At 33.8% G+C, this 26514-nt stretch overlaps 2 protein-coding genes across 3 annotated transcripts; one reads left to right on the top strand and one right to left on the bottom strand.

Annotated features, from left to right (window-relative positions):
* The first annotated feature begins 10069 nt into the window (after positions 1 to 10069).
* On the top strand, positions 10070 to 13840 carry LOC118046203 (protein NRT1/ PTR FAMILY 1.2). The gene is made up of 4 exons (XM_035055008.2): positions 10070 to 10279; positions 10388 to 10605; positions 12006 to 12556; positions 12646 to 13840. The coding sequence occupies exons 1-4, from the start codon at positions 10171 to 10173 to the stop codon at positions 13559 to 13561; spliced, it is 1794 nt and encodes a 597-aa protein (XP_034910899.1). The 5' UTR covers positions 10070 to 10170; the 3' UTR covers positions 13562 to 13840.
* A 5701-nt stretch (positions 13841 to 19541) lies between these two features.
* LOC118046204 (3-isopropylmalate dehydrogenase, chloroplastic) lies at positions 19542 to 26249 on the bottom strand. Of its 2 annotated transcripts, none has more exons than XM_035055009.2 (12): positions 25922 to 26249; positions 25181 to 25310; positions 24977 to 25088; positions 24168 to 24243; positions 23985 to 24073; positions 22921 to 23007; positions 21254 to 21370; positions 21015 to 21122; positions 20797 to 20850; positions 20387 to 20539; positions 20012 to 20095; positions 19542 to 19932 (listed from the first exon to the last, which is right to left on the bottom strand). In XM_035055009.2, the coding sequence occupies exons 1-11, from the start codon at positions 26142 to 26144 to the stop codon at positions 20021 to 20023; spliced, it is 1224 nt and encodes a 407-aa protein (XP_034910900.1). In that variant the 5' UTR covers positions 26145 to 26249; the 3' UTR covers positions 19542 to 19932; positions 20012 to 20020. The 2 variants fall into 2 exon arrangements, with proteins under 2 accessions (XP_034910900.1, XP_034910901.1); XM_035055010.2 differs by having other exon boundaries at positions 19542 to 19903.
* Between the last annotated feature and the right edge of the window lie 265 nt (positions 26250 to 26514).

The raw sequence follows: 26514 nt of genomic DNA, 5'->3' as shown, positions 1-26514 counted from the left end.
GACGTATCACCCCTAGTGCACCTTACTTATGGTAAGCTACTTTGTTATTTGTGATGAGTTGTATTTCTATTCGTTAATCTATTTAAGATTTGAGAAAAGCCCTTATCGGCAAGGATTTTATTATCTCATCAAATTAAAACCTAATCATTTTAAAGCCTAGAAAAGTATGTCTAAAGTTTAAGAAAAGTCCTCCACAGTAAGGAAATTTTTATCTTACCAGGTTAAAACCTAACTATCCTAAAGGCCAAGAAAAAAAGGTTTTCATTTGAAATTTTGGTCAAATAATAATCAATAATTGCAAACTTATTGTCATACCTATTAACTAATGTTTTTGTATTTTTTTTTATATAAAAATGCATGAAAGTTTTTTAATCTAGCTGTATGCTTACCAAATAAAATATATAATTTTTTTTTATGTTGAAATAAGGAAATTTTTTAGAAATTTTTTGGAATTTCTGAAAATTTTAGCGAAAACAATATTCTTAATATCAAGTCAATATCTTACAGTATAAGTGTACAGCCCTGTTATTAAGTGAAATTCTTTAAAAGAAACTTATTTTTGTGTTTTGAAATAAAGGGTTATTTTTAGTTTTTGAAAAAAAAAATAGATTTTTGGAGTAAAAATCGAGTATTTTTAATATCGGGTCCATGTCTTACAATATAAGTTTGTAGTTCGATATTGAGTAAAATTATTGAAAAAACATACGAGAGACCTAAAAATAATTTCAAAATAGTCCCTGAATGTTTTTAGATATTTAAGAGTCTGTTTGGCTAGACACACAAACATAGATAAATTAAAACTAAAGGAAAAAATTTAGGGCTTGTTTTCCTAACACACCTTTAACCTAAAATCATAGGCATAAAAAATATATTAAGGACATGTTTGGCAATCATCCCTTAAAGAGCCAAACAAGGTCTTATTTCTTAAAGAAAAAATATGGTGGGCCAAACACGCCCTTAAGTCTAGTTTTAGGCTTGGTTTAACCACATGAGGTGGGTCGTTTGAGCTTGAGGCCCAAGCCCAAAAATATGGGTTGGGCTCAGGCCCAACACCACTCATTTTGTTGGGCCGACAAACAGCCCAAATAACTATTTGTTTAGAGGTAGGTTAAATTAACTCTAACCATACGGGATGGGCTAAAGGTCCAGCCCACATAAGCTCCTTGTTGGAAAAATCTAGCAAAAACAAGATGTGAATTAATTCACATCTTGCATGCTAAAAAAGTTCAGGAGGGAAGGAAGCAATTGACTTGCCTTGGTAGAGGGGAAGCGCTATTATTAATGTGCTTGGTGGCTCGAGTTGGAGGTTGTCGTGGCTAAGAAGAAGAGTCTTGCTCATAGTGTGGAAGGTTGGCAGTTGTGAAGGAAGTGATAACAACGTTGCTATATTAGTGCTGTTATAGCTAAAACTGCTACTGGAGAAGATGTTGTATTGGGCTAAAAAGATGTTAATGGAAGATAAGTCAGTGTTGTTGTGGTGTTACTGCTATGATAAGAAGATAATGTTGTGGAGGAGAGGTTGTTCAAGTGTGGAGGAGCTGGTGCAAGTGTGGTAGTGACTTTTGAGAGGGAAAGTGAGGTAGGTGGTGTTTCTATGTGGTGTTTTGGGCTAGTGTAGCTCTTGGCTAAAACAAGGAAGGTGATATGTTTTTTGGGTAATTTTTTTAGTCTCGAGTCCTGCCCCCCTCTTGAAACTAAATGGGGCTCCTATTTATAGGAAGTGATGGAGATGTACATGATCCTATTTGACTAATCTCCTAACCCCCTTTAATCTCATTGGAATAATCTCAGCCATTAATGCAAAGCCAACAACCCAGTACTCTTAAACCAAGTTGTCAAGAGCTGGTCGAGTTAGTGGTTTTGGACTAGTATTGTCATGGTTACAAGGGGAACCACTCGGAAGAAATCATGCTAGGGAGGTAGTACGATGTTAAAGCTACCAGATAAGAGTCCTTTTTGTCTTGCTTAAGGTATGAAAGAGCATTCAATGCTCTACAAGAAAGGACCCCTACTCAACTTCCTATGAGAGAAATGAAGAAGAAACTGGAAAATGGTACCAAAACGACACTATATTTTCATTTTACAAAAAGGTACATGATCTTATAATCGCGATGAATTTGACTAATTTTAACTGATTTCTCAATATTTGTTTCAATTAAGTCCCTGGTGTCAATTTAAACTCTCAATTTCTAGCATCTATTTAATATAGCCCTTGGTCTTGTATATCTCCAATTTCATCCTTAATTAATTTTTAAATTTTCAATTTATTCAAATTTACCTCTGGTTTTAATTAATTTTAGTCCTTGAATGTGCATGTCTCTTTCACCTTGATTCTTAGTTTAGGATTCTTCAATTTACCCTTTAATTGATCCTTAAATTTTAATTTTCTTTCAAATGAGCCCCTGATTGCACTAATTTAAACTTTTAAAAATTTCAATTGTGTCCTTAATCTTTTAATTTTTTTAAATTAACCTTAATTAAACCTCTAAACTTGATTTTTCTTCAATTGGGTCCTTAATTGAATCCACAAAACCCATTAGAAATTTAATTTAAGTCAATAAACTTAATTAATGCTTGTAATTTTTGCCCAATTGACTTTCAAACCTAATTTTTTCTTTAATTAAGTCCTAAATGAATCAATTAAAGTTGTTAGAAGTTTAATTAAGTCCTTAGACTTAATTATTTTTTCTAATTTTAGTCAAGTTTGGATTTCAACCTTAATTTTCTTCCTTTCTTCATCCCATCTTATCAAAACATCTCAATCTAGCTATTATTCCAGTGTTTTGGTCTTTTACAGCTTGAAAATTCATCTCCTCATGTCTCAAAAAAAAAATTAATAAAAAAAAAGAAATAAATTTGGAAGAGTCCAAAAGTAGGTTATAATTATTGTCCTCTCTTTACAATGCTTACGACAAAAGGTTTTGTAAGAGACTTTAGGTAGTAAGCTTGTAAAAAAGAAAAGATAAGAGATTGTGTATTTACCAAAGAAATTGTTAATCCTTCCAAAAGTGTTAGAATTGAGAGCTTGAAAGCGCACTTTATAAGAAAATAGATAGAGCTAAAAAGTGTATTATCTGAAGTGAGGGGCAAAAAGTGCACTCAAAAGGAAATTGATACGGCTAGAAAGCGCACTAAAAAAAATGATAGGGATAGAAAGCATACCATTTGATATGTGAGGGCTAGAAAGTGCATTCGAAAGGAAAGAGATAGGGCTTGAAAGTGCAATATCTGATGGATGAGGGCTAAAAAACGTCCTCGAAAGGAAAGAGATAGGGACTGAAAACGTATTATCTAATGGATGAGGGCTAGAAAATGCACTTGAAAAGAAAAGGATAGGGTATGAAAACGCATTATTTGATGGGTGAGGGCTAGAAAGCGTACTTGAAAGGGAACATATATGACCTGAAAGCATTATTTGAATGATGAAGGCCTAATGTTAGGTTATTTTGAGAATTGTGCTTTATAATTTTATGTTGGGTTATATATCAGTCTCATAGATTTAGTTTTTCCCTATCACTTTTAACATTTAATACTAAATCTATTGGAAGTGGGCCTTCATTAAAAAAAATTATTTGCTTTCTATGAATTTATTTTAATCTTATGATCTAGATCGCAAGTTTAATAGGTTAACTTGTGTTGACTCGATTTGTTTTTTTAGGTCTTTTTTTTTTTTCTAATTTCATCCTTCAACATTAGATTAGTTGGAAATTAGGCTTTGTAATTTTTCTCGATTTGCTTTCAATGAAATTATCCTAATCTCATGAATTGGGTCACAGGTTCGGTGGGTTGACCTAGGTTTACTCTAATTTTTTTAATCCCTTTTTAATTGATTTTTTTTAATTGGACTATGTAATTTTTTTAGATTTGTTTTTTATTAAGTTATTTCGATCTTATGATCCAAGTTATGAGTTTGGAAGGTTGACTCGGGCTGATGTTATTTTATTTTTTTTTGTTATTTTTTAATTGATTTTGTTTTTTAATTTTACTAATTAACAACTCAATCTTATTTATTTATTTATTTATTAAAATTTTATATTTCAGAGATTATTAGGGAATTAAACTTTTTATTTAATTTTTTCAATTTATTTTATATAGAGTTATTCCAATCTTATCATAACAACAACATATGTAGTTAGTTGTCATGGTCAGAGATCCACCACAATCAGCTCATCACTGTTAATGGACATGTTAGCATATAATTTTAGAAGAAAGAAAAAAAGAAAAGCAAAAGATGTCCACTTCAATTCTACCCGCATTATGCCAGTCTCAATCTAACGCCCTTACTATGCATACCAATTATAGAGGAGAAAGAAGATGCTGATTAATTTATCAAAAACCATTTCTACTTTGGTTTCACAAAACCATCGTACTTTTTTCACAATAAAAGGCTGTTTTTGGTCCAGAAAGACTCTTGACTTGGAATTTCTGTTGCGGAAAAACAAATGATATTCTATATTTTCTGTAACCTTATTGCAATAATCTATTTCATTGTATTTACAGGGAAAAAAAGAAGCATAATTCACAATTTCTTTGAGAAATTCAAAACAAGGTCACTGCTGTGTGATGACTTCAAATTATCATAGCATTCTCTCCTCCATGAAATTATTGAAATGCAGCCATAGCTAGGGCCACATTGCACCTCACGCAAAGGCCTGAATAGAGGGGCATGAATGTCGTTATTCCCTTGGCTTCATGTCTGTTCAATAATGCATCTCAAAAACAATAAACCTTTTGGACCCCACCTAAGAGGCTAAGGTTCCGAGAAAATTGACGTGCAGAAGAGTTGGTATTAGCAACATTTATTGAATTGATGAAGTGATTAATTAGGAGCCTTTTCTTCTTCATTGAATGAAAAAGCGAGGAGGGAGGAAACTGTTTTGGTTAGAGATGGGTTTCATTTATGGGCACTGCGATTTTGCTTCAAGAAACCGCTTTCACTTTTTTTCCCTTTTCACTTTTCTTTGAAATGAAAGCATTAAAAAAATAAATTTCGAAGAATATGTAGAATTGTTTACTGATTATATTCGTCACTGTCATGGAGCAAGAAGTTTGAGTCAGCATAATATGAGTCGGATTTTCTTAGATAATGTTGGTGCGGAGGTCAAATCTCTCTTTTCCCTACGTTTTACCTCAATCCAATTCACACGTCATTTTTCCCAACCACTGTTTTCTATCAAAATATAACACATAATGATGTGTTACGCTCAAGGATATGAATAAACTGTTGGAAAATATCAGAGGAATTATTTCAATGAATTTGTCCTCTATGCAGCCCTGATGTAGGCTGGTTAAATTGCCAAGATCTGCATGCATCCGTGCGTGTCTTAGGTTGAAGCTCTCATGGTGACTTACATGTCTGTTTGCCTACGCTTCAAGTGGAAAGAGAAAAAAAAAACATTATTTCTTGTACATTTTAGCTTGGACGGCAGTTCTCGCGACGCAGATGAAAGGCTCAAACTGTACAGAAAAGTGCAGCTTTAACATATTGCGTTGCTACTGAGCCAATCACCCTACCAGGCTTGTTGGGTTTGTGCCTTGTAGTGTTGAAAAAACAATGTACTTGATAGGGTTATGGGCTTGCATTATGGTGGTGGTGCTTTATCAAGTAAAGTTTCTGGTGGTGGGGTTCTTATGATTTTGAAGATTTTTGTTATTGTTGAATAATTGATCAAAATGATTGATTTGATTTTGGTTGTAAAATCTTAGTTCTGTAAGCTACAATATGAACGTCCAGAAGATTTTGATTTTGATTTTAATTTTATTTATGAACTTCATCCAAGTACTACCGTTCAATTCATGAACAAGTTGCTCGAAGACTAGCTGCTAATGAAGGCAACACTGATTCGATGGCCGCTCAATATCAGCCTAAGCTAAAATAAACAATTTATTTTGAGCAAACCAGTGACGAGTAATTGCACTCTTTCTTTCTGTTTTTTTCTTCTTTAATAAACAAGTAGTAAAAAAGTTCAAAATTCTCCGTGGACACAGACTCGGGATATTATGGATTCTAATACTATAATTATTATTTTTTCCCATCATTCCGTTTGAAAGCTTAGATGTTTTAGGAGGTCATTTTGGATTTTCTGATCAGTTCTGCACGATTTCCTTTCTTTATTTATTGGCGTCATGGCTTCTCCCTCCACCACCGATCGAGTTTTTATACTTATTTTCCTCTTTCCGAGTTGAGAGATGGTAAAAAATCAACGGGAGAGATGAGAGAGAGGGAGAGGATGAGGACCAGGGACCTCTAAGGGGAGGGAGGAGTTTTTCTTTCTCAATATTTTACCACAGTTAGCAAGTGAAAGACATGGATGAAAAGAGGGAGGGTAAAAAAAGATGTAGATGGTAGGAGACCTGTTCAAAGATATGATGATTATATAACCAAATGACGTGAAGGTACTGATTTAAGGTGGATTGCTCTAACTTTTAAATTAGATTCTTTGGTCTTTGATTCTTTCTATTTACAATGTTGAGAAATCTTGAGACCTTTATTTAAGAAAAGGAAGGTAGAAAAAATGGAGAGTGAGAAATGTCATTTCTTGTATCTATGTCCTGTGGTTTATCATATCGGGTTTATGGAGGGTTTTTTGTACTTTGATGTGATTTTTTCTATTCTAGCCTTTTTTCAGGTCAAGATTCTCCATTTATTTCATGCTCTCATCATCACTGATTTTCTTAGTTTGTTTTTGGTTATTTTGTATCCCTGTGTATTTTTTTTTTCATATATATTCTTTTCATTTATTCTCTATTCTTTCCATCCTTTATATTAAGTGGTTTGAGGGTGATCATTGCTAGATTTGTTGTGTGATCAATTTATTTCATGCTCTTTTCATTACTATTTTTCTTAGATTATTATTGAAAAGGTGGAACAAGTCTAGATATAATTTGATCATTATGAGTAAATCTAAAATCTTTATAGAACGAGCTAATCATTAGTTCCCAACCGTGAGGTGAAAGGAATCCTATAGCTTAAATCATATGAGTTTATGTTATATAAGTTGTTCTAACTAATCCTTGTTGGTGGGTGTTTGTTATTGATAAGTCTTGGGATTTTTCCTTTATTTGAAGAGTAGTTTACTTTGATATTGTAGTTGGAATTGTTTTTTTCATGAAATAAATTGTTGTTTTCTCAAATTAAATGTTACTTTGGGTTTGTTGTGTGATTCTCTTAGGAAAATGATTTAAGACCTGTTTTATAAGATTTCTCACTGGTTGTTTGCCTGAATTATTGTTAGAAATCAAACAATTAGACAACTTGTAATCTGTGGCAACTTAGCTTTTAAATAATTATTTAAAACTAAAAAAAATCAGATCTTTAAATAATAAATTACTTAACAATTTTATATCTGTATTACAGGATTGGATTTTAAGGACTCTCAAATAATTTTATTTCATAGTCTCCAACATGTGTATGATATTCAAGAACCCAACACATGATAATTGCTATGAATCATCTAATTTTCATGTAAATAAGGTTCTAGAATGAAAAACTAGCATACATGACCATAGCATAGCATGGGTTAAAAAAGAAAAACATCTTGATTACTCGCGTTGTGTTCGAAAGTGTAGTGGATTTGCCTCAACAATATACAACCTAGAGCTATCCATCTTATATTAATTACTCCACCTTTATTCCTCTTCTTGTATTCCTTGCCACAAAGAAAGATACCCTTACTTAGCCTTTGATCGTGATGGATAGGTTTTGGTTACTCAACCACCTGCGCACTTTAAAAAAGGCCACTCAAAGCATTGATGACTAAGGAAATCATACCAGAACACTAGCTAGATTTCAAAGCTCGCATACCATAAACATTAAAGGTGATAAGACGCTCCAATATTTCTATGTTACGAATCAAGCCAAAGGTTTCCAGATTACACACAGTTTTTAAAATTGGTGCGGTGGCTGGTCCAATACAGGACCCGGGTTCTGAGTTTTAATAGGATTATTAAGTTTGAATGGGTTATCCAGGTCAATTTCTATTTAAAAAAAATCAAAACAATGTTGTTTTAGTAAAAAAAAAAAAATCAACAAGTTGTAACTGGATTTTTTACCGGGTTTTGCCAGGTCAGCTGAGTCATATCGGGTAATAACTTTTCTTATTTTTTCTTCAACCCAATCCAGTTCTAATCTTGAATCCTAGGTCAACCTGTTAAGCCAAGCCGGGTTTTAAAACTATGATACACACATTAACAAGGCCAAGCAACAGCCATAAATTCATCTCTATAAAACAATGAACTTAATTGTTTACAGACCATATAATAATCCACTTGCACGTGCGCACCATTCTTAACAACTCTTCAGCTCTTTCCATATATTGGGTTTTTGCGTCTCCTTGGATTTCCATAACTGGCTTTTATAGCTTGAGATTGGTTGGTTTTGTCATACGGCCAATTGTTTGATCAACGAGAATCCATGTTGTTTTTCTTCATAAAGAAGCTCAATATCTGATGGTTCATGAAAATTATTTACACAATGTAGTGAAAGGGTAAAATTTTGTTATCTTGCTAGCATATAATATCCAAAATTTAGTTTAACAAGTAGTAAGTTCGTCTTCTTATTTTCACTTTTCTTTTTTCTTTTCTTTTTTTCAATTTTTCAATTGACCATGATAACTAGGCTAGATTGCAAGATATTTATTATTGAAACCTTTATAAATTATTGTTTTTTATCATTATTTTAAAGTCTTAATAAACCCTACATGATTTAACATTTTTCTTTTATTATTATTAACGTGAGTATCCGGGTTAACTTGTGCCCACCTCGACTAATCTCATGGATCCTGAAGTTAATGACCATATAAGTTTCTAGTGACCATCATATAAGCAACCACAAGGTTCGAAACCTGAAGATTACAGAAGAAGCAAACCTCTTTAGTTTTAAACTCTGATCCTTTCCCTTAAAAATGTTGAACTTTGCCCCCCTTTCTTTTAAAATTATTGAACTCTACGCTTTAAAGTCTTAACAAACCTACATAATTCAACTTTATTATTATTATTAACGTGGTGTCCAAGTCAGCTTGTGTCCACCTCCACTAATCCCATAGACCTTGAAGTTAACGACCATGTAAGCCTCTTAGTAACTATCATATGAGCGAATTATAGGATTCAAATCTTAGACTACAGAAAAAACAAAACTTTTAGTTTCAAGGTCTGATACTTTCCTTTAAAAATACTGAACTCTGCCCCTATTTCCCTTAAAAATGCTGCCCCCCCCCCCCCTAAAAAACCAAAGTATGCATGCACCTCCATGTTTATATTGAGTTTTGGTGCATGAGGAATAGTCACCATCTCCAACCCAGCCAAGGGATTGTGGATTCATTTTATATAAACTCCTCTCTTTTTTTGTCATTTCTTTTCAATATGGAATTTTATCCTGAAGGAATGGGACTGGTTCTTTAAGCAAGCAGTAAGCCGACTACTACTTTTCAGTTGCCCCATATGTTAGAAGTGTCTTCCTTGCGGATCCAGTGGTCGAGCCACATCGAGTGGAAAAAGGAACTGCACCCTCTGTGCTCATGCTGATTGCTGACTTGATTTGGCTCACAAGTAAAAGCAAAAGGCAGCGTGGACCATCTGCCCACTGCCTGCATTGCAGCCTGCCACACGATATCCCTAAAGACTTTTATGATTGGCTCTACCCTTTATTTTATATTTCTTTTGAGTTTCAGTGCTTTATTTATTAGTAATTATTTGTAAAAGCAGCGAAATTATCCTCTGAAGGAATGTGATAAAGATGCAATGAACTGTATGAAACCCGCAAGCGAAAAGGTGCTAGCTAGCTAGTATCGTGGTGTGTTTTCTCTTCAATTATTACCTTGCTTAGAGCATTGCTTCTCTCTTTAGATTAGTTTTTCTGCAAGAAGCCACGCGCTTGGACTGTTGTAATAATTACGATCTACAAATAATATAATGTTTTTCGGATTTCTACCTTTTTCTTAGTATTGGAATATATCGTGTAGCCCCGGCTAGTCATTTCAGCTGTCACAACTCACAACTCACAACTCACTTGCAAAGTCATCTATTTTCCTTGTCCAAACTCCCCGGCTTATTTATAAACTACGAAGCCCATGGGGACAAGAGATGTTATAAATCACTCGCTCTACGGATTTCCTTCTTTGAGGGGGGGAGGGAAAGAGAGAAAGAAAGAGAGCAGGCTAGAGCAGCTCGACAATGGAGAAGAACATGGAAGAGCCCTTGTCAAGCCAAGGGGAAATGACCCACCAGCACACCACCCCCAAGCATTCAAAGGGTGGTCTCATTACCATGCCATTCATTATTGGTACGTTTTCTGGTGAATCTGATGAGAGTTTGAAGTTTACTGGATGAACTTTCATGATGTTTAAATATTAGTCTTTGAATCTTGGGTTTTGGGTTTTACTGCTGACAGCAAATGAGGCATTTGAGAAGGTAGCAAGCTATGGATTGATACCAAACATGATACTGTACCTGATGAGAGATTACAGCGTGGGAGTAGCGAAGGGGACCAACATCCTCTTCCTCTGGACTGCTGGTACAAACTTCATGCCAATTTTGGGAGCTTTAATCTCTGATTCATACTTAGGTCGCTTCCTCACCATTGGCCTGGGTTCCATCTCCAGTCTCTTGGTACTTTAATTTTTTTCTCTCTTCATGATGTTTTCTTTTCCGATCCCTTTCATTTTCTGGGTCAATATCATCAATTATTTAAAAGTGAGATAGCATGATTGGTGTTAAGACTTAAAAGATGCTTTCATTGCTGTCTTGGATCTCTTAAAAAGTGGATTTGCACCACATTCTTGTTTTGCTTGCTCACTTATGGACAACTAGAGGTTCCACTAAATTTCTGTTCTTGGTTAAAGACTTCGCAGCAGTACTTTGCAGATATTCTGATACCATGTCTCCATAATATATTCATAAATGTACCAAAAGATTTCATTTTAGCTTGTTTTCCGAAAGACTTTTATTTATTTATTCTTTTTGGAAAAGGTTTTCCAAGAGATTAATCTCTTATACAGCGTGTAGATAGCTCTTCACGACTGGTTTAAGCAAAATTGGGATCTTAATTAGTTGAAATGCCCAGCCCCACCATAAAGTATGATAAGATAGAATATAATTAGACAAGGGAGGATGTCTTCTTGTTTCTGATATCATGTGTGTGTGTACAGGAAGGTCATGTGATTAGGTATGCACCTTTACCTTGTTGGCATCCAAAGTTAGAAGCTTTCTTACAAAAATAGCATAGTTGCCTCGCATCATCATCATGTGATTCTTACGTGGATAAAGTGTGCTTGGAAGTTGTATGAGAAAATAAAAAAAAATAAAAAAAAAAAACAACATGGTTTATGAATAATGCAAACTGCTAGTTGAGAAAGAATTCAGACCTTGCTCTATGTAAGGAAGTGTAAACAGTGCAGGTAGACATCGATACAGGTTATTGATCTAGCTAGGATGGGGGACCAGCCTTGGGCTGGCTGTGCCCAACTTGTATCATGGTGGGTTTGGCCAGTAGGCCTATAAATTTTGGGATTCTGTCGTCTCTATTGGGCCCAAAATAAAAAGGATGGCGAGTGGGGGGGTTCTTCCTTTTTTGACCTGAATCATAGTGTTTTTGGGAATTTTGGGTCGAGAAAAAAGAGAACCCAAAAGGGACATCTTTTTAAGGGAAGACAGACAAAGATGAAAGGAAAAGGGAAAACAGAAAATTCTGCCAAGTTGAGCAAAGTTGCTATGGCTTGGTGCTCACCTGCGCCGCACCTAGCTTTTGTTAAACATAATTTCATTTTTTTTATGAATTAAAGAAGTTTTATTTATGAGCAGGTCTCTAAAGATTTGTGTGCCTGCATTAATTAATTAAGATTGCATATTGTCTCAGACCCTGGATTAGTTACAGTTGAAGCTGTTCTTAACATGGACAACATTTCTAAAATGATTGTGTATTAGCCACTCTCACTCACTAGGACCAATTCAGATATCATGTGCTTAGTATTATTATTATACTAACTGAGCACAAGTTTTGGATGATTCAGGGAATGATCCTACTGTGGTTAACAGCAATGGTTCCCAAAGTTAGGCCTCCTCCCTGTGACATAACAACTCAAAGCTGTAAAACCCCAACAACGGGCCAGATGACTCTGCTGTTGTCCTCCTTCGCATTGATGTCCATTGGAGCTGGTGGCGTTAGACCATGTTCCATAGCATTTGGTGCTGACCAATTGGACAACAAATCTAACCCGAAAAATGAAAGGGTCTTGGAGAGCTTCTTTGGCTGGTACTATGCCTCCGCAGCTATTTCTGTCTTGATTTCTCTGACGGCTATAGTTTATATTCAAGATCATCTTGGTTGGAAAGTAGGATTTGGAGTTCCTGCAATCCTTATGTTCCTCTCTGCTTTGTTGTTCTTCTTTGCTTCTCCATTTTATGTAAAGCAAAAACCAAGTAAAAGCTTGTTCACTGGCTTTATACAAGTGCCTGTCGTTGCTTACAAGAACAGAAAACTCGCATTCCCGCCCAGAGACTCTGATGGTTGGTACCATCACAAGAGGGACTCAAAGTTTATTGCGCCAACCACCAAACTAAGGTATAATCATGTCATCATCCTCTTAATTAGCCTTTCGTTTTTGTGCATGAATGAAGCATTTACGATTTTATAAAATTTAATGCTCCTAGGTTCTTGAACAAGGCTTGCATCATCAGAAATCCTGAACAAGATATAGCCTCAGATGGAACGGCATCAAATCCGTGGAGTCTATGCACAATAGAGCAAGTTGAAGAACTCAAGGCGCTTCTTAAAGTCATCCCCTTGTGGTCCACTGGGATAATGATATCCATAAACATTAGCCAAAGCACTTTTCAATTGCTCCAAGCAAGTTCCATGGACCGACACATTTCTTCCAGCTTTCAAATCCCAGCTGGCTCTTTCGGTATGTTCACAATCATCTCTCTGGCAACATGGGTTATCCTCTATGATCGCGCTATCCTTCCCTTGGCATCTAAAATAAAGGGCAAGCCAGTGCAGTTAGGTGCTAAACTAAGGATGGGAATTGGTCTATTTCTCTCCTGCATGGCCATGGTAGTTTCCGCAATAGTTGAGAGCATTCGGAGAAGGAAAGCAATCCGGGAAGGGTATTTGAACAATGCTCATGCGGTATTGGATATGTCTGCAATGTGGCTTGTGCCGCAACATTGCTTGAATGGATTGGCAGAAGCCTTCAACGCAATAGGCCAAACAGAGTTTTATTACTCAGAGTTCCCTAAGAGCATGTCTAGTATTGCAGCAGCTCTGTTCGGATTAGGAATGGCTGTGGCAAACTTATTAGCAAGTGCTATACTAAACGCAGTTGATAAGCTCACTTCAAGAGGGGGCAAAGAGAGCTGGGTTTCAAATAACATTAACAAGGGTCATTATGATAACTACTACTGGCTTCTTGCCATAATGAGTTCTGTTAATTTGCTATATTTTCTAGTATGTAGCTGGGCGTACGGACCTTGTGTGGAGCGAGTAATAAAGGTCAGTGACGAGGGGAATGGCTTCAAGGAGGAAGAATTATCTAATATAGGAGCTATCGTTAAAGACGAAGTATAAGGCTTCGATCATGGAGATGAGTTATCTCTGAAGTTTAGAAGAACTGGCTTGATTTGTTTTCAGTATTGTTGGTGTGATTGAAGTGATGAAATGTATACATACCTACATGGTGTGATAGTGGTTAGGATATATTATCATTTTTGCAATTAGCATAATATATATATATATTTCCTGTGTGTAAAAGTTTACTCTTTATAATCCTATCTTACCATACTTGAACATGCATGTACCTTATCTTTTATATCAAAGAAATGCAGTGTCTTGAATTGAATGATTGAATTTGATCTTGATCTGTGCATAATTTCCCCGTTGTATGAATGAAACCAAGTTTGATCGTTACATCATTTGAAAATCAATACAACATGGCCACTTTCCAAGACCATTGTTCTGTCCCAGTGGCATCTATCAATCATAATTCACACCCCACGTTCATGGTGTAGCTACCAATCGTTATCTCTCTTCTTCTTTCTATTATGAGAAGGTGTTTGAACTCAAGATGTTTTAACTGAGAAATGATACTAACATGAAACGAGTTGTGACTCGTAGGCTCTACGAGTCCTCCTTGTTGAATCATGCGAGACCTGCTATCAAAATTGATGAAAGCAGGAAAAACCAAACAGTTGCGTGGTCTGCTTCTGACAGCCACAGAGTGGTGGAAAAAATTGACAATTCATGGAGCCACTCCTGATGAACGTCTCCTCCTGTACCTGTACTGACCATTTTGAAGATTAATCAAAAGAAAAAGCGGAGTTATCAGTGTCACACTGTGGAGTAGGCCCTCTCTCTGATTATGACATTCTTCAATTATCATTGTAATATGTCCCTGTCATATCTGTAGAAAATAAAGGTACCCACTTTCCGGTGTCCCCTTGATTTTTTTATTTTATTCTTTTTCAACTGACAGACACTGATTTTCATCATCACAGGACCTCCAAGCCACCAAAGGCTTTAAGCCCAATTACTCTATGATTATATCAGGGTAATCAAAACCCAGCAAAGTGACAGTATTTCTTGCCCAGGCATTCAAGATTACTCGAAAAAAAGTTTAGATATCGAATATTTTTGTATTTGGTAAGCTAAGAATTCTTAAATTTCCAAGAATTTGATATATCCGAGGATTTTACTTTACTTTTAAGATTACAAATGCAATTCCCTTCCACTTCTAATACCAAAATAATTATTCATACCATGTAATTTGTTATTAGATTTATTGTTTTACTTGGAAATCATAATTTTCTAGAGTTAAACTTCATCAAATACCAACGTGAATAATAATTTGTATTTTCAATATCAATCACAAATACTATCACATTTAAATAGTTATATTCCTAACAATCATATTTCAAGAAAACATCGTAGAATTTATGGACTAGTGATGAAACTGTAAAGAGCTCTCGGTTTCTTCTTCTTCTTCTTCTTCTTTGTTCTTGGTTTTTTTTTTTTTTTTTGTTATTTCTATTAAATTAATCAAGTTTTCTGCTCGAGTGATTAGAATAGTACAGCATGTTAAAGGAAGGCAGTCCCAACAGAGTAACTACGTACTAGCACCACTGTGAGTGGTGTTGCAGCTAGCGTAATGATCATGTTCTTCCTTAGCAGTGCATGATCATTTGGCACTTAAGATATTCAAGCACTAACCCGTGTCTGTATCTACCAACTCAGCCATCATCGCTGAGTTTTATGCCGGTCCACTTCTACCAACCATCATTTCATCACTTGCTCGGGCTGCCAATAATGTTTTGAAAAGGAATTGTAGAATAACATGTATGACCACCTCTCTCGAGAAATACAAAGCGGCAAACCGAGCATGAAAGAATATGAAGAAACTGTCCTTGAATGCTGCCAATATATTTGAATGAACTGTCCGTACAAGTTTAAAAGCTGAAAGAGAACTTTGTACAGATAGTCTAGACAGTGCCACAACATCTGCAATTTGCTCATCTCAATGGAAGAAATGCCTTTCATAATTGACTATCTTTTCGTACAAATGAAGGCAGCTGGACATATATTACTCTTCAAGTTGAAATTGAAAGATCTTACAGGGCCGGAAAATGAAAGAGGGTTTTCTTGTCATATAGAAAACAGATGGTGCAGGGCTACACTTGAAATCTTTAATGAGCTGAAACCTCATGAAGACTTGCGAGATTCATTGCAATAATAACAAAATGGCAAGATACAAACATGGTTTCTTCCCACCTAATTAAGCTAAGTTCTCTTGATTGGAAAGAACAAAAAATGCATATCAGTTGTAAATTGTCTAAAGTCAGCTTGCTGGCCGTATTTGTATTATTACGCGAGGCCGTCCATTGCTTGCTCAGAGCAACAAGTTCCCCGGTACTTCTCCCTGTAGCCTCAATGACCACTGATGTTAATTGTCTGAAGTCAGCTTGCTGGCCGTATTTGTATTATTATGCGAGGCCATCCATTGCTTGCTCAGAGCAACAAGTTCCCCGGTACTTTTCCCTGTAGCCTCAATGACCACTGCTGTTATCCGTCCTATGTCCTCTAAAACCTTTGCCTCTAATTCAACTTCTTCCTGCCAGTAGTGAATAAGAAGAAAAGAACTGAAGGAACACGCATTATATTGTTTTCACTCTAATCTACTTCTCCAAAGTAATAAAAGTTCCTAGCTTTTGTCACACTGATAGAATTTCCTCCTCCAGTTTTGAAGATGAGACCAGGGCCCTTCTTGGGTGAAGTTGTTGGGAATTTTGTTTAAAACATGATTAATTAATGATTATATTTTAAATCAAATTAAAAATGAGATATATTTACTTTTGGAGTTAATATTTTGTTGGGATTTAATCTTTCATTATAAGCTCTTTTAATATGATTTAAACAAATTATTAAAAAAAATTAAAACCCTTTAAAAATTTATATCTCAAATAGAATAAAAAAAAATGATTCTTGTTTATTTAATGTAGATGGAAAAAGGCTAAAATTAGACCAAAAAAGTACTCGAACAGAGCATAGATCATAAACAAAGTGAAAGTGAAATTTGGATTTAAACTCGTACATCTACATGGCTCAGCTTTGGCATAGGTTTTGTTTGTGTAAAATGATTTTTTGAGCTATAAAATATTAAGTTTTATCAATTTAAATTTGGGCTTAGATTTGTCCATGAAAAAATTATCTCATTGGTTTGTCCGCCATAAATATAAAAATCTGATAAATTTTTTTTCTAGAATAATTTCTTCAAAATTAAATCACTTTTTTAGCTTAAAAAATCTTATTTAAAGCAAAAATATTCAAGTTTAATTATGATTTTATGGAGAGGTAATCAAGCTTATAATGGAAGGAATTTTGTCAGTTTTGTAATTCTAAAATTCTATATAAAAATAAAAAGGAGCTGAATAAGAGTATTTCTAGTTGATTTTTTTTTGTACTATTTTGGAAAAAAAATCTGTAATATTTAGGTACCAATTATTTCTTGTTAATTTTATTACTTAGTTCATATTTTGACATAAAATTGAATTTGTGTAGAAATAATAATTAGTTATTGGATTATGAATTCTTTTTAAATAAAAAGTTGAATTTTGAATTGATAGTTACATTATTAATAAATATTGTCATTAATATTTTATATAGGTTTCATAATTAATGAATGATCATTCTTTGATGCATCAAGATTTTTTTGGAGGATTGTATAGGCAGGATTATCTTAAAGGGATTGAGAGTTTTATTAATTTTATACTTTATAATATGAAAAATATTAGTGGAGAGTTAAAATTAGATATTTATGTGCAAAGTGTAAGAATAAAAAATTTCACCATAAAGATGTGACGATGTATATACTTAAAAAAAAATTGTTAAGAAATAATTATAATAGCTTTGCATACGGAAAAACCCTGAGTTCCTTATGAAACCATGAAAGAAATGATGGTTGACTCAACTTCTAGTTCTAGCAATATACATTGGATTTACAGAATAATAATAATAATCTTTATAAGGAGTATGGTGATGGATGTAACGAGAATGAATTGTGATTATTCAGGTGAAGATTCATCTAACATCCCTTTAAATGAAAAACAAAAGGTAGATACAACTAAGTTTTTTAAATTTTTGAAAGATTATGATGAACCATTACGAAATAGGTATAGAATTCATAGTAAATTGTCAGCTATTACACAAGTATTTGTTATCAAGTTAGATTATGAGTCAAGTGAGACTGGTTATGATAATATCATGAAATGGGCAAAAAGCATGTTGCCTAAAAGGAATAGACTGAAAGATAACATTTATGATGGAACCACTTGCTCTATGATACAGAAAAATTGGTATGTGTCCAAATTTTTTCATGTTGTACAATGATAAAAATAAAAATTTTATCGAGTGCAAAACCTATCAGCATATTTAGTATAAACTCAATAATAAGTAAAGAAATGACACTTATAACATACAAAAAATTAATATATTTCTCAATTATTTCTAGGCTGGAAAGGTTATTTATGTCTTCAGAAACTATTAAACTTATGACATAACCTCATTCACATGATGAGGTAGATAGAATCATGATGTGTCATTTTAATAGTGAAGTCTTAGTTTGAAAACTCATTGGTAAAATTTTGAAATGTGTTTCAATAAGGTCTTAGTTGAAGGTATCCAATGTCCTTGATTTTTACCATATTTATTGTTTTAATTTTTATACTAATTTGTCTTTAATCTCTCTATTTTATATATTTTTATTTACATGTAAAAACAAATAAATTCATACAATCATATGCTTTAAAGTAAAAAAATTATCATTCAATCCATGAATTTTAACTAAATTTAACCATAACTGGATTTAGACTCTTGTTATTAAAAAAACCTATTTAGAATCCAATTAAACAAGAAAATTAATATTAAATAGGTCTGGTTGACTTGTGTACCATGTTTTGAAAAAAGAAAAAATGAAAGTAAAATTTTATATTGTAAAAACAGAAAATTTTTCCATACTAAAAGTTTTAGAATTATATCTTAGTAAATCATATATAAATTTATTTATAAATATTCAAATTAAGCAATATTAGTGGCAAAAAAAAAAAGAAATTTTATATATGTTGCTACAACTAGAAGTCGAGCCAACTATCATTTCTTCCATGATTTTATAAAGAACATGAGGTTTCTCCGTGTACAAACCAACATAAATATTTCTTAAAGAATTCTTTTTTAAGTAGATACATCATCACAATATTTTTATGGTATAATTTTTTATTCTTACACTTTACACATAAACATCTAATTTTATTTCCACTAATATTCTTCATATTATAAATTCATAGGATCATGGTTTATTTTATTTTATGAATTTTTTTAAAAAATAGATCAATGACCTATCATTTGCTTCTTTTTTTAAAAAAAAATACAAGGTAGATTACATGTCATTTTCAAGCTCAGATTCTGGCCACCATAGTGAATGGCTAGAAAATCCACACAATAAAAACCTATTTTAATGGCTAAAAGTAGAGTGAATGACTTTTTCTCTATCACTAGGATCTAATGACCCTCCCTCCCTCTCTCCTCTCTAGATTGGGACCGGAAGATAACACAAATGAACTTATATATCAAAAAAATTTAAATGCACCTAAATTATATATATTGTGTTATTTTTAAAGACCGAGGACATAAGTGTATTTTTCATTTTAGTTTCCTTTTTTTCAATTTTACCCTTGACTAAGAATTCAATCGCAATTGGCCTTCAATTACAATTAAATCATATAAAATAAAAATTTAAGGACCGAAATGAATTGTTGAAAAACACATAACATGTCCCCAATGTAGCATATAAACAATTTAGATCCCTTCAAAGACCGAGGACATAAGTTTATTTTTCATTTTAGTTCCTTTCTTTCAATTTCACTCTTGACTAAGAATTCAATTGCAATTAGCTTTTAATTATGATTAAATCATATAAAATAAAAATTTGAGGACCAAAATGAATTGTTTAAAAATACATAGCATGTCCCCAATGTTTTGTGAGTATATGAACAATGTCGGCTCAACAAGAAACACCCCATGCCTTCTAGATTTTTACTTAATTTTTCCATAAATAATGATGTTCATATCACAACAAACCTCAATCAAGATGTAAAAAATATCTCAATGGGAGACGACCTAACATGGCATCCCATGTCATGTTGTCTTGACCTCATATCTATTTTCCACTCGAGTTAATGGTTTAGCTTGGCAAAGGGATAAAAATGATGCAATTTGCAAACCAAACAGAAACTTTGGAAATAGCATCATGCTATTTGGAGCCTAGATATCCTCTTGGATAACAAATGATGCTGTGACCGTGCTGAGAGCTCTTAGTTGGTTCTAACATGGTTCCAGTTCAAATAGCTGCACATACCTGAGAGCCTACAAATTGAAGCATGTTTTCCCAATTACTGCACAAGTGTTATGGCTTAAAATCAATCACAATACGAGGAAAACGTCAAGAACAAGTATCAGTCATTTGGTGCTAACCGATTTAATTCAAACAGCAGCAGCAACTTGAGAGTCTACTGATTTCAGCACCTCTTCACCCATTTCCTTGCATCCTACTAATTTCTGTACAAAAGTTACCCGTTATAATAAATCAGAAAAGAAGGTACTATATATATTGTAATCATAAAAATGCATTTCTTAAGAACTTTTTAGGGGCCAAGGTCGAAAGAACTTGTCACGATTAAAATTTTCCTATAATTAATATCAGCAGCTGCTTTTGTTGAAAATAGGCACCACAGCCATTTTTGTTGTGAGGGTGTTAAACTTGCAATCCGTTGCATTTCTAGTTAATTTTCAGTAAACAAACCCCCAGTTACATAATAAAAGCAATGGAATGGAGATGAAGGCACATACATTTCCAGCTGAGTAAATATCACCCGTTCGAAAACCCTTATTCAGGGTATCCAAGACTGCATTCTCAATTCTCTTGGCAGCATTTTCTTCCCCCAGACCATACTTCAAAAGCATTGCAGCACTCAGGACAGTTGCCAATGGGTTGGCCTTATCCTACATATTAGACCATAACACTCCAAATTAAGAGTTACGTTCACCTTCTATCATTTCTTACTTTTCTTTCTTTTCTTCATTTCTCTTTTTCTATTTCCTCTTGTTTTCTTGCTTTTTTTAAAAAAAAATGATATAAATAAACTCAGCATTTAAACTTCAACTCGTAAGGGTTGCAAAAGCAAATTCACAATTTTCTTTTAGCATAAAGTAATTGAATAATAGCAAGATGTATTATTAAAGAGAAGAATGAACTCAACCTGGTTAGCAATGTCAGGAGCAGAACCATGTATTGGTTCAAAAAGTCCAGGTCCCTGTGCCATTTTCCAAATAAAAATTAGGTTTAATATTTTTTCATGTAAGAGGAACACTAAAATTTCTTCAGAAAGGGAGAACTGAAAGGCACTGCAATAAATTCTTTAGAAAGCGACCAAAACTTTGGATTAATTAAAAAGAAGATTTAAGTGATTTTCCATACTGATGAACCAAGACTAGCAGATGGAAGCATCCCAATACTTCCAGTAATCATTGAAGCCTCATCAGATAGTATATCGCCAAATATGTTGTTCGTCATTATTGTGTCAAACTGCAATGTCATTGTCAAACATTGTAAGGCTGCCAATTATCATCAGTTCAACAGCTTTACTTTCCAACCTAGTTCAAAGAGCATCAAATGAAAGTGTAGAGAGTTAATGCCAGTTGGTTCTAAAGGAAAACCTGTTTTGGATTGCGGACAAGCTGCATTGCGGCATTATCAACATACATGTGTGAAAGCTCAACATCAGGATATTCTGCCGCTACAGCGATCACTCGTTTTCTCCAAAACATTGATGCCTAAATTTTTTTTGAAACAATGGCACATTAACTACTGTTTGTAGCATATTTTTGCATGTTAACTACAGAGATGAACATTCCAGTTGAAAAAGAAGATGCAATTCCAATTCACTGATTAGTGCCAAATAGGATATTGCAAGTTACTATACCATAGTTCCAAATACAAGCATCATCGCTGTGCCAAAAACATGTCAGGTTGACTCAAAATTTTGTTTTTACAAAAATAATGAAGATGATTAACAGCAAAAGCAAACACTTTGAAAACAGGTTGCATAAGCATAACATTATAAATAAAAAAAATTTGGTGCATGCTTTGCTAAACCAATAAAGGTAATAAAAATTCCATAAATGTCTGAAATAAGAGTAAAATGCCAAAAGTTTAAGTCTTGTAACTGGAAATTATAACCACTAACCCAGACTTGTAAGCTGGAAATTGTAATAAGTAACCCAAAGTAGTATGGATGGATATGACACAACCATTTCATGAAGTAGGTCGTTGAACTTTGGTGACAACCATATTGGTTTAAGAATCAAACATCAAACTAGATTAATACAAGTCTTTCCGAGCTCCCTAAACAACAGTTTCAGCATATAATAGTCATCTGGACATAGCGCGCGTGCACGAATAGGATACTACATGATGACCATTAACTACAATGTGCTTGAGACTGCATTGCAATCTTAACCATACTTTGGCAAAAGCATTGTCCTCCATGATTTTTCAAAGCAGAGTTCAGATTCTAGCATATTCCCCAATACCTCATTCCAAACAAGAGCCAAGCCAATAAAAAAAAATATAATAAAAGAAACAAAGGAACTACTCTAAAGATGTGGTGGCCAACTGATGCATGAACTTTTATGGAAAAATAAAAATTTTCCTTGGTTATTTTAATTTCTTCTCATTCACTTTAGGAATTTTATTGTGTCCTATTTCGAGAAAATAATTTTTCTATTTAGTTTTCCTATTTTATTTTTTCTATTCAGAATTATTAGGGTTTTCTAGTTTTCCTATATAAATAATTGTAATAGCCTTTTAGTAAATGATACTTGGATGAATAAAAATTAAATATTTTGAAAGTCTCATTATGGTTATGATGTTCTTGGTCTTTGAAAGTTTTTACTTTTACCAAACCCTGTTGATCTTTTAAATGTTTTGACTTATAACAAACCCGTTATCTTCGCTCTTGGTTGGGTCATCAACTGATACCAACGCCCATCATTTTATGCTTAGAAAAACGAGATTTCTCAAACTAACTTCTTGATAACAATGTTGATACCCTATAGCACAGGAAATCAAGCTAATAGATTTAACAGCCCAAAGCTAACTGGGAAGTGATGAGGGGAACATTTTCTATGAAAGCAAACACAATTGTGGTTTGCAAACAAAGATATTGATTTGGCTCCAAAAATGTTGCAATTTGCTTAGAACATAAAACGATAGCCAAAGTTTTCAAGTCCCATGTGTTACACCAAATTTCAGTACCCAAGATGAATTAATATATATATATATATATATATATAAAAGAAGAAAACAGTAGACCGTCACATACCTCCAAGACATTTGCTTTGTCAACCGAGCAAAGTTTTCCATGTCGCTTCCTAGCAGTCTCAAATGCAACACGTGCAATACGATCAACCTGGTTCAAGATTGTTTTTCATATTAGCCAATCATTTATGCAAAATTCAGAACAAGCTGCTGGACAGGATAAGAAAGAGGTATCAACTTTCAACAAAAGATATTATTTATGAGGCAAGAATTCACTCTGAAAGGAAAAAAAAAAAAGATTCAAATCTTACTATTCATTGATGTAGTGGCTTGACATCCAATCAGTTCAACAAATTAGGTGGATAAATCCAGAAAACGCATCTTGCCAGTAGATTGAGCAAGCACTTACATAATATGTGCATATACAATACATACATGTGTGCATGCTTGTATACATACATGTCTTGTATTTCTATCTTAATATTAATACAAGGGCACCTATAAAACAAAAACCTTTCAAAGGGACCTAAATGATGAGCTGCATTGTATACATGCCAGGCCCGACCAAAATGTATTTCAAATCTTTGTTTCATTTACTAATAAAAAGGAAAGTAGATGCACATCACATACCACAGACTTTTCAAATTAAAGTATGAAAAGACTGTTACTATCTATACCCCTCAACCTTATTTGTAAATTGAACTTCAGTTGGAAGTGCCACCACAACTAGCCTTTCTAACATTTCAGATACCAGAGACATCAGTTCGCAACCTCTTAGTTTCTCAATGTGATGATGATCTGATATCTATGTGCAGATCAACTCAAAAATGCTTAGGAGAAAAAAAAAATTATCAACAAATAGATTTTAGGCAACGGAGTTACATATTGGAAAAATCACAGTTATTTACAATTTGACATAAGCATCATTAAATATATGAGGTCTAGTTGGTATTAACTAAACTGTTACCCAAATGTCATGATCTACAGCCTGAAAATTGAAAAATTCAGCAAAAGGAAAAGGAAAAACATGAAAGTAAATGGTCAATCCTTATGTATGGACTTAAAAATGGGATAGAAAACCAGGCTTTAATTAACTTTACCAGTAAGAGAAGTGTATCAGAAATCTACCTCATATGTAGCATACACCTCAGTATTGAAGCCTATCTCTTCACCATCTTCATTGGTGCCAAAACCCCTTGGCTTCCCAAAATAAATACCTATTTCCAACAAAAAAATAAGTTGCAGGTTTACTAGATAAAATGATAAAAGAGCCACTCTGTGTGATTCTGATTAAGTTCAAAGAACACGGACCCCCAGTAAGCTCTCTTACAACCATTACATCAACACCTTCAGCAACCTCTTTCTTTAAAGTTGAAGCATCCACTAGCTGAAAGAAAGCACAAGATACAGTGTCAGATTCTAAATGGGGTCAGGCATACAATACCACCTCTCATAGCTAGCCATTAATTCCATTTTTCTTTGATAACAAATGCAACATTAGACAGTTACAAGGGGCCTAAAGGTAAGCCAGTCTTGATTTTTTCTCAAATGTTTCACATCCAGTAAGGCATGAATTCATTCCCCAGATAAGAAGTTGCAGATTAACTCAAAATCATCCAGAAAAGGGTTTAGAAAGAAAAGGAGGACTTTTATCATCTGATATTCTAGTAAAATTTATAAAACAAAATGATTGGTGCCAAAGATTATCTTTTCTGGAGACAAGACTGATCATATACATTAAAGACCTTGAAAGAGTGGTTATTTAACAATGAAGCATGCTTCCACTTCATATATTGATGTGCCTAGCCTCCTTTTTACAAAACTACATCGTACTCCAGATTACTGTAAGATTTTCTCACCCACACAAAAGGCAAAAGGGACAAACAAGCAAACAAACACTTTTCGTATATTTATTTCCAAAACAAGCCAGTTAACATCAATGAATTCTGTAAATCAAAAGTCTGTTTTTTATGGGAAATATTAGTTATGCCCTTAAGACCACATGCAGAAGACAAGAACTTAAACATGCTTCACTTGGATGTGATAGAATCACAAACATGCCAGTGTAATACAAAGCAAAAAAAAAAAGTAAATTAAAATCATATCTAATAAAATGCTACCTGTGGCAAAACAGTTGCTGGCCTCAAATTCGCAAAGACCTCAAGACCTTCTCTAAGCTGAAGCAATCCAGTCTCTGGCTTCAGATGTTTTTCATTTTTATCCCATTTGTACCTTCAAGCCAACACATAACAAAGCAAAGCAATAATTTAGCAACAATGAGAGCAATGAAAGAGAAAAGAGATAATTTAAAAAGAGATAAGCACCCTCCAATGGCTCCAAGAAGAACCGCGTCAGATTTCTTCGCTGCCAAAAGGGTTTCGTCCGGCAATGGAACTCCAACCAGATCCAAAGCAGATCCACCCATAGGCATTTCTTGAAAGTTAAATTCAATCCCTGACATATGCAATAAAACAGTTAATTAGAGAAAACCCTAAACCATGGCCTATCAAAATCTTCTGTTAAAAACAGTAGGATAAAAAAAAAACAATCAAGACTAATCTGGTTAAGGCCTGTAAAAAAATAACTTACCAGTCTCAAATAACCCTAATAACAACACATTTCTTTAATTTTTATCTCTGTCCTTCAACTTCATTTTATCAGCAACCCGATCCACACAGACATAGACATCAAACTTTAATTTTTATCTCTTTTCTTCTACTTCATTTTATCAGAAACCCGATACATACACATAGACATTGAACTTGATAATCCAATCTCTTTAAGAAACAATAAACATCTGATGGGCTACTTTAAGACAAATAATCAACCACTGATTCAACTAGCAACCAGTTGAAACCCAACTAAGCATAATATCCAACAGGCCATTAAAAAGTGCTATAAATCTCAATATATAAAGAAATGACAGGAAAAATCTGCATTGATGACTCCTTTAACCCAATAAGTACATTAATAAAAGTGTACATAATGATGAATTAATTAAGATTAAAGTTTCAATTTTCTTCAAACAGAAAGTCGAAGCGAAGCGCGGGCTAGCAGGTGTTAACCTTCAAGAGACCCAGCAAGGATGAGTACGTTTTTAGCGACAGAGATGACTTCGGGACCAATGCCATCGCCAGGGAGAAGAGTGATGGAGTAGCGTTTGGATGGCTTGGAGGTGGCAGCGGCGCACCTGATTCTGCTTGGTCTCAGGGAGGCAGGTTTAAGAAGGAACATGGGTCTGATTGGATGCAGCCCATTAATCTGCATAGAGGAAGCAGAAGCAATCATTGGACAGTGAAAGAGGAAGCAACGACGCTACTGTAGTGGAAGAAAAGCAGGAGGGTTTTGTTTTGCCTTGGGGTCGGCTGGAATAGAAATCGTAATCCTGGGGAAGTAAAGAACCCGCTTGTTTTTTTTCATAAAATTGTTTTTAAAAGAATTTAAAAAATTTTATTTTTATTTTTTATTCTTATATTTATATGTTAAAAATATTATTTATAGTATTTTTAAATAAAAAATATAATAAATAATTATTGTAACCCCATTTATATTAAATTAAAAAATAAATAATAAATAAATAAATAAAACATATATGATGTTCTCCTTTTTCTATTTATAATCTCTATCTTTCTAAACACAAAATTCGTGTGAAAATATA

Source organism: Populus alba, chromosome 1 (assembly GCF_005239225.2).
Source record: "Populus alba chromosome 1, ASM523922v2, whole genome shotgun sequence".
Classification (NCBI taxonomy): Eukaryota; Viridiplantae; Streptophyta; class Magnoliopsida; order Malpighiales; family Salicaceae; genus Populus; species Populus alba.
This window is presented reverse-complemented; position numbering and strand designations above follow the sequence as displayed.

Excerpts from the sequence above, each read along its gene's own strand:
- LOC118046203 (XM_035055008.2), top strand. The coding sequence starts at position 10,171 with ATGGAGAAGAACATGGAAGAGCCCTTGTCAAGCCAAGGGGAAATGACC. Across the intron at positions 10,280-10,387 it reads TACCATGCCATTCATTATTG|CAAATGAGGCATTTGAGAAG; the intron begins GTACGTTTTCTG and ends TACTGCTGACAG. Across the intron at positions 10,606-12,005 it reads GTTCCATCTCCAGTCTCTTG|GGAATGATCCTACTGTGGTT; the intron begins GTACTTTAATTT and ends TGGATGATTCAG.
- LOC118046204 (XM_035055009.2), bottom strand. The coding sequence starts at position 26,144 with ATGATTGCTTCTGCTTCCTCTATGCAGATTAATGGGCTGCATCCAATC. Across the intron at positions 25,311-25,921 it reads CCTTGCTGGGTCTCTTGAAG|GGATTGAATTTAACTTTCAA; the intron begins GTTAACACCTGC and ends TGCATATGTCAG. Across the intron at positions 24,074-24,167 it reads TGTAAGAGAGCTTACTGGGG|GTATTTATTTTGGGAAGCCA; the intron begins GTCCGTGTTCTT and ends TGTTGGAAATAG.